This window comes from Elaeis guineensis, chromosome 2, assembly GCF_000442705.2.
Source record: "Elaeis guineensis isolate ETL-2024a chromosome 2, EG11, whole genome shotgun sequence".
NCBI lineage: Eukaryota > Viridiplantae > Streptophyta > Magnoliopsida > Arecales > Arecaceae > Elaeis > Elaeis guineensis.
In genome coordinates this window covers 102,243,276-102,251,938 of record NC_025994.2, presented here as the reverse complement: position 1 = coordinate 102,251,938, position 8,663 = coordinate 102,243,276, and the positions used below count along the sequence as shown (strand labels likewise).

General features: G+C 36.6%; 1 protein-coding gene across 2 annotated transcripts; it reads right to left on the bottom strand.

The window, feature by feature from the left end:
• Positions 1–918: 918 nt before the first annotated feature.
• Positions 919–8,199, bottom strand: LOC105032337 (sphingosine kinase 1). Of its 2 annotated transcripts, none has more exons than XM_010906770.4 (10): positions 7,730–8,199; positions 6,389–6,511; positions 6,216–6,316; positions 5,688–5,760; positions 4,399–4,485; positions 4,197–4,274; positions 3,942–4,012; positions 3,331–3,627; positions 2,767–2,889; positions 919–1,395 (listed from the first exon to the last, which is right to left on the bottom strand). In XM_010906770.4, exons 1-10 carry the CDS (start codon positions 8,064–8,066, stop codon positions 1,312–1,314), a joined length of 1,374 nt encoding a protein of 457 aa, XP_010905072.1. In that variant the 5' UTR covers positions 8,067–8,199; the 3' UTR covers positions 919–1,311. The 2 variants fall into 2 exon arrangements, with proteins under 2 accessions (XP_010905072.1, XP_010905064.1); XM_010906762.4 differs by lacking the exon at positions 919–1,395 and adding an exon at positions 1,491–1,823 and having other exon boundaries at positions 7,730–8,196.
• Positions 8,200–8,663: the final 464 nt, after the last annotated feature.

Sequence of the window (8,663 nt, the reverse complement as noted above, 5' to 3'; positions counted from 1 at the left end):
TATTCCTACCCAAAAAAAATAAAAGGAAGCAGAGAATATCAAACGTCAACTCTAGACAGCAATCGGCCGTTGCTGTGTTGATGGCCTTAGTAGCACCTTTTTCCCCTGAAGAGGTTGTCTGGGAAAAGTAAAACGTAAGTTCTTGGATCCCCCCCCCCCAAAAAAATATCCTATGTTCACCAGGCATCGCATACAAATTGCAAAATGGTAGGTTAACTGGCGCCCAAGGATGACAAATATTTCAGTGAGTTAAAGAATCTAATCATTAACCACAGTTCAGCAGGTTTGCCGTTCTCATATGAATTACAAAAGATGGGGGGCTATATTCTATGTGGCAAGTAGCGGAAACAACATTTAAGTTATCGGTTAGCATCACTTTCATTTAGCCTTTTTAGGAAATAAAATAAAATTTCTTATTTTAAATTTTAAATACATAAATATCTACGGTGGTAACACTTGCAAAGGTGAAAAAGATAGTTTTTTACCAAAACAAAAAAAAAAAAAAAAAAAAGGTGAAAAAGATAGTAGTGACACTAACTGGTACAGCATTGAAAATAGATTGGAAATGGATCTTGATAAAGATGGCAAGAGCAGTTTCAACAATAATGGAATGATAAAGATGATGATGATAATAGCAATAAAAATAATGATAATGATAATAATGATGATAAAATCTAATTACGAGGACAGTAAAGTTAAAAATTTTTAATCTTTATGTTTTAAAAAAATAATAAAATAATTTTGAAATAAAAAAAATAAAAATATAGCACCAAAGATTTGTTCCTCTAATATTTTAGTTTATGTAATTTTATTATAAAAAATAAAAATGATGCCAAACATACTTGTGAAGCATATAGTATTTCAAAAGCTCTTCTGCGATGGTCCTATAATGCACTGCACCCACAGTCACCCAAAGACTTGCATAGGAAATAGCATATCCACAACCATTTCTCAAAAAATCTACACAACAGTTTCCACTACAGATAACCGAAAGGCACTTAATCCGCTGCAATTACTGCGCCTTTTCTTTCTTTCGTAGTACAGGCATTTGGCCCACCATGCATCTGGTCTATAGTTTTCCAAAAGCTCCAATATCACAACTAAACAGTAGATCCCAATTACAAGCACACTGTCCTATTTTACCTTTCTGAATCAGATACGTGCACTGCATCACATGATGCAGACACTGGAGCACTAGAATTGATATAAAGTCACCATCACTTTCTACCAGCAAGGCCCGGAAAACCAAAAAATGTCTACATGCCTACCATGCCATCCAATTTGCTTCCCCATTACTGACAGAAATTTCCCTCAGCAGCTCGCTACAAATATAATCCCATTTTCCATTAAATGTAGGTCCCGCCAACAATTGTTCCTCTTTAACATTACCCTAATCTGAACTAGAAATAAGAAATAAAATTAAGCGTCGAACCAAAGACAACCATGTGCAGAAAGATTTTAAAGAAAAAAGAGATGTGAACAATAAAAGAGACTGCAAGGATGAGTTTGTATATTTTACTGCAGATAGGAAGATATAGAGGCAACAGCTGAGGAAAAAAAAAAACGGCCATATATTTGCTTCTTCTTTAGTAGACAAACAGATCACGAGGGGGGAGAAAAACAGATCATCTGGGAGAGAATATGGTAGCTAAACCCGGGTCAACAGTCATTTGAATGGGAGGGCCATAGGACATTAGATTATCCTGATGTTTGGCATCATTTGCCCGGTCTCCCCTAGCGATGACCTCTCCATCAGAATCGACGATACCACCCTTGCTGGGATTTCCAACACGCTGACCAGGCTCTAACCGGAATGCTTTCACCTGTGAAACACATAATGAAAACACCTAGGATAAGAGAGAAGTTTCTCAATTTCCATGGTAATGTACCTGCTACAAGTGCCCAGAAGTCTGTTATGTGAAAACCAGAACAAGCATGACTTATGTTGGGGCGAAATGCGGAGGATACCACCACTAAAAGACTTGGACTCCAGACCCCACACTTGAAAGTGTGGAGGATGACCACTGAGATAGCACTCAAGTCGAATAAGCATGACTTATAGAACATTTGTATCGAAGTTTTAGCTGGATTGCCTCCAAAATTGCAGTTTTGTATTGGATATGACTGTTTGAGTCAAACAGTCATCCATGTTAATTGAGCAAGTCTTATAATTTCAAAACTACTTTTCCCATGTAAGCTTTAACATCATATGCATGCACGCCTCTCCCAATTTATTAGCACTCTCATCTGAACCAACAATACGACATCCTACATCAGCTCTTCAAATACAGAGCAGAGAGTTGAGAGAGAAAATGGCTTACGAGCTATTACTGGCAACAAACACAACTAGAGAACTACATGTTTCTTCAAAACCGACATAACCCTTACTGTTAGTCAACACTGACATCTTTAAGGATCTCTCAGTCCCTTGTGCTCTACCTCAACACCCAATATATGAGCACTATTGATATTCTGATGTATAATTTCACCAGGTCAACCAAAATCATTATCCATTTAATGTTTTTCTAACTTCACTCCAAATTTTTCAATCAATTGGTTATCCATAAATTAGCTTTGATAGCGTACCTTTTATGCTCAGACCAAATGTTCTTTAGGAGAACTTCTATCTTGTTCCCAAGGAATTAGGGGAAAAAAAAAAAGCAAATTTTTAAAACTTAAAAAAAAAAAATGAAGGCTGTGGGAAACTGCACATCTTTTTCATGAAACGTGGGTTAGCCATTAAGAGGTCAGGAGAAATGTACACACCTTGAGATATGTGACGTATGGTGATTTGACATAACTTCCATCACTCATTTTTAACATCAATGCTAGAAGGGCTGATTTTGGGCACTCCCTTATTATGACTGCATCCAAGCAGCCATCTGAGAACTGCATCACAACCAAGAAGGATTGTCATGATAAGTTGTTCAAATGAGAAACAGATACGTGAAACAAAAATCAAGTAGTGGGTTAATTCAACGTTTTCATAGAAAAAGGAGTAGCATGTCAAGACATGCTGCACTTTTGTGACAAAGTGAATTACCTATCCATGCTTAACTAAAGAAAAAAGGAAAATCCACACAGCCAAAACCTGTGTGTTTGAGATGCATGGATTACTGAAAGAATAAAAGAAATAAATTAATCAACTTCCTTTCCTTTCTTGGAGTAAAAACAGCACCACATGCAGAAACACAGCATTTAGGATCTCAACATTCCAACACTAAAAGGAAATTTATGCATGTTGATGATTCAAATACCTGCTTATTGTTTGGCATTTAACAATACATATTATGTCATGCTGTAATGAGAAAATAACCAGAAAGAAACTACCTTAGCTTCAGGTGCTAGCATAGCATCTTCGCCAGCCCAAGGCACATTGTTAATCCAAACTGAAACAAAAGGGCCATCAATTGATCTCCATTCCAGACCATCCAAGGAAGCCACAGGGCCTAGGTAACCACATGATTGAACTTTAGCATTATTTATTTGGCCTTGTTCAGTCAGTATGGTTTTGCCCATGCAGCTGCTGTCTTGCTTTACCGGTTCACCATATGATTCATATCCTGGTGCAGGCACAAATTGAACATGTCCATGGTATCTTCGCAAGTTCATTACCCGCAGAAGAGACTAGAAGCATGTAAGAAGTAAAACATGAAAAAGTATCAATCATCCTGACAAAGAGGGCTAGCAAGAAACTAGCCAAATAATTAATGTCATGGCAGAAGAATTAGCCAAATAATTAATGTCATGGCAGAAGAATTAAATCTTTTAAAGTTTTCAGAATTACATTAGTTCAGCAAAACAAGCATCATCTCATTTTTTTTGAACAATGAAGTCAATCACATTCTATGCAACATTGACTTAGCTACTTGGGTTATATCACAATTCAAGAGAAACATAAAATAGGACTAATAGAAAGTCTAAGCAACTGATGTACATACATAAAAATCAAAACGAGCACTTCCCATCCACCTATACTTCTCAGACTCGATGTCAATATCAGCCACCAAACCTGCAGGCAACCATTAAATGACATATAGACATGCACATAGCAAAGTTACCCTTAACTGCTATATATATATATATATATATATATATATATATTCACATTGGTTGACTATTTCTAAAGAAAATCTGGCCATCAATCATTTGGTTTAAAAAACAAATTGTCTCTACAACTTTTTTTTTTTGCGTACCCCAAGTAAGCATCAAGATACTAAAGAACTTCATCTCTCCTTGCAAAACAGTAGTAATATCAAGTGACCGTTTGTAACCTGCAAGGTTGGAAGACAATTGTTAAAGAAGAAATATATTTTCGTTATGCATAAAAAATGACAGCATTTTTTTATGCTTGGTGCTTAGACGAACTAAACATAACACTATGAGGCAACAATCAACCTCTGATAACTGCAAAGGTAGCATTGCACACAGAGTACAAATCACCAACTGAATCCAGAAGTGATTTTGCCATGCCATTCCCTGAGCCTGCATTTGATGTTCTAAATCAAAAATCATGATGCACATAAAAATACAATCATTATAAACACCACTTCTTTAGCCTTCAGGGGTACAAATCATACAGTTAAAATGACAACAAGCTGATTAACATGAGACAGAAGGTTAAATTCATATAATTATTTGCAAAACCAATTAAGAATATATATTTAATATATTGTCATAATTATAAGCATGGTATCATCCAGAAAATATTGCCTCAAGCTCGTCTAAGCACATTCTATTCTCTTTGACATTGGAAAACTATTGTGAAGTTTTGCTGTTCTTTTTTAATAGGAACACAAATATGCAGCTTTTTATATAGAATCTGTCATTTTGCACAAAATTTAAGTAAATTTGTGTGTATTCATTCATATTGCACAAAGAACTGCAGGTTCCTCATTTATCTGATTGTGACAAGCATCATGGTAACAAATCCATTATGCTGCCATATTATTCCATTATCACAATGAAAGTGTCCAGAAAATCAGTTCCCTCAAGAAAAGGATGAAAAAAACCAGATGTTCATGAACATACTGGTTAGGTTATCAATATCAAATAAGTTACACTACCTTACCACTAATTAGCAAATCACCCATACTCCTTTGAATATGTCTAATAAATTATTCTAATTTTCCAAGTTCTCCAACCAGGCATTGCCTACCTTACCTATATAAGTAGGATATAGGACCATATCTATAAACATTTTTATCGAATTCACAATACTTTGTAAGCCATACAGATACATGAGGAAGTCAACAGGTCAAATCAGACATCTACTGGCCATTTGAGCATCAAAGACAACTGCTGCGATAACTCAAGGTTCTGGATGCATTTGAGTCAAGGACCAGGCTAGAAGGGCCAAAATATGGTTAATCAGGTCAAAATCTGACAGACCTTTATGAAATAGCACTGGGAAATCGAGTCTAGTTAGCCAAACATAGCCAATGGGTTCAAACAGAGCCAATATCTTACCCATGTGCTCCTAGTTCAGTGAAATCCCAACACTCCAAGCCTTTGGCTAATCAGAGAAGGCAAGACTGGGCTTAGCCTGGTTACAATATGTATTACTTTAAGCATTGAATTTATAATAATATGAGCATTTATTTTTCTTATTGGAGAAAACTCCAAGAAATGATGAGATTGGTTGATGTCAATACTTTGACAGTTCATGATATGTGAACAGAACATACCTGCTGGAATAATCCCAAGAGGCACTTTAATTGCAGCATCCCAGTCTTCTCTTTGCAGCAAGCCATTGAGTACCTACTCAAGAAAAGAAAGATGAATGAAAAATATGGAGAAAGGAAGAGGGGAAAAAGGAAGCAACTGAATCAGCCACTGGGGAACACAAGTTCACAACTCTGCCCAGTCATAGTCATTTAGGAAGAATTAAAAGAGTATAAATTATGGAACAACACCATAAAATGAGGGATAGGCCCTGGATGGTTTACTGGAAAATTGTTGCAATAAAAATTTAACATTGAAGTTAGTGACGTGTGAGTATAAAAATGTTAAGACCGAACCCTTAGAAAAATAGTCCATAAAACCTACAGAGCTGAAGTTCCACACTCCAGCAGCAGAAAAAAAAGGCCCACACAGATTTTGCAAAATCCATGACATGCTCATTTCGATATCACACAGTATAAGTTTGAAATTAGATGAACCACTGTTATCAAAGAATCTTCCACACATTCGAAGGTCAAGATGCAACTACTAACCTCCACAAGAACACCATCACCACTAACACATACAATCCCATCATATTTTAGAAGATCCAATGAATAAGCAATTTCTTGTGCATGAAGCTGATGCTTTGTCTCTGAAGAAAATGAAAGCGTAAGAAGAAGTTAACAACTCAGAGAGAGAGCGAGAGATTTGGAAGCTCACCAACCTTGCATTGTATAAGGAATATCTGCGGCTGCAAGAAGGGGCTTGACTTCATTGTGGAAGATCGTACGTCCACATTTCTTACCACCAAAGGGATTTACAATAATAAATAACATCTTTGGCCGACCTATTTTGAAAGAATATAAGGATCTCTTCGAGCAAGATAGTCAAAAATTATACGCGAATGTTCCAATTTACTTGCAAATCATTACTTATATCGCAAAAGAAAATCCACGGTAGTTTATTTTACAATTGGAGCAACTAGTGATATATAAACCACAACAACAGGTCGATCATAAGAAACGAAGTGGTAAAAAGGGGGGCCGGGGGGGTGGGGATTCTTGTTTGTTTATAACAGAATAGTACTTGCATGAAAAATTATATGACTTCTTATATAAATCCTATAACGCAGAGAACGAACCTGATCTTGTTTAATTTGTGGACTCACGAAGCAAGAAAACGCAACTTTACCTTTAGAAAGAGAACATATGCTACAGGATCAGTCTAACCGCATCCACACAAATACCAGGACTCGTGAAAAAAGAAGAAAAATAAACATTTAGAATATCAAGCTCGAGGGGAAAAATAAAAGAAAAGAAACAGTAGAAGTGCTAAAAAGGCGCGATCTGAATGCACAAAATCTTATATTTTTACGCGATCAGAAAATCAAGAAAATGGTCGACATTCTAAGAGAATTTGTGAATGTAAGCAAAACGAATATATCTGAAAAAATTCACCGCAAGAACACAGGAAAAAGTAGTAGCTTTTTTTACCCGCGTAAACAAAAAGTATCTTTTTTGATCAAACTGAAAATTTTCAATTCTAATACAACAGAATGGACAAAGAGAGTTCTTGCAACCAGTCATATAAATTAGAAAAAAGATCGCCTCAGGCAATGCTATAGAAAAATCCCAAAACCGTCCCCTAATAAAAGAGCCAAAAAAGTACCATCAGATCTTATGAACGTAGGTAAACAAAATAATACGTCAAAAAAAATTGATAATCGCACAAAAAACCAGAAGGAAAAGAAGAAGAAGAAGAAGAACCCTCTTTTGAAAAGAAAGATTCCAAAAAGATAACTTATCATAGACAAATGAAGCCGTCTCAAGAAATTAAACAGAACAAAATCAAGGAGGCAACAAACATGAATCTCTTTTTAGATGAAAGGCGCGAGCAAGAAAGTTTCTTCCTAAAACGGAAAACCACTCAAGATAATCGAAGAAATGATCTCTTCACTTCTATAAATTAATCTATCTGCCTCGAAACATAAAAAAAAAATGGCATTGCTTTTTCCGATCAAAAACGAAGCAAAAACTTAAACAAGGGAAAAATCCTTGCGCCCTACCAAGGGAATTGATGCAATCCCTCAGCCGCTCGCTCCATCGAATCGCGGCCTCCTCTGTCGGAAGCTCCAGGACGTAATCTCTCCTCGTTCTCTTCCCGAAGCTCCCGCCGCCGCAAGAAACCCCTTTGAAGGCTCCCACGAAGGCCCTGACCGTAATTCTCAGCCCCTCAGCCTCGAATCCTAGTACCTCCGATTCCACGGTCAAGCATCGCTCACCACCATCGCTGCCCTTCCACCGGAGCGTGCCGTTCGAGGCCAGGCTAGACTCCGTAGGCACCCCGTTCACCCGGATCCGCTCCGTCAGGGTTAGGGATTCCGCTTTCCCCTCCATTGCCATTAGTCTCGGCTTCACAGGGAGAAGGAGAGGGAGCGACAGAGAGGGGAAGAAGAAAAGGGAGCTCAAGGAACGCAATGGTGGGGATGCTGGGGTTCAAATAATCTCGAAGAAAAGAGGTAGGGGACGGACAGTGAGCAATCATCCAAGCGGGTGCATTTAAAGTTTTATGCGTCAATAGATCTTCTCTCTTTTGACGTTGACTTTGCCTTTTTGACGGGGAATTTAGCACTATACGTGTTTGCCCTGCCTAAATATTTTAACTGCATGTAATTCTTATGCTTAATTATTTTAAAATATTTTAATTTTTTAATATTTTTAATTTTATCTTAAATTTTAATTCTTTATAATCATTGAACTTCTAAAATATTACAATTTCTTCCTTGATTACTATTTCTATCAAAAAACTGTGATAAAAATGATCAAATGCTATAATACTTAATGAAAGCTGGTATACTATAAAATTAATTTATACAGAATTCTAAACTCTTTCTCTCTTTTTCTCCTTATCTAGTTAGGATTTAAACATCTTCTTTCATCTTTTCTTTCTTTTCTATCTAAAATCTACTCTTTCTTCATCCTTTTCCTCCTTTCTTTAAC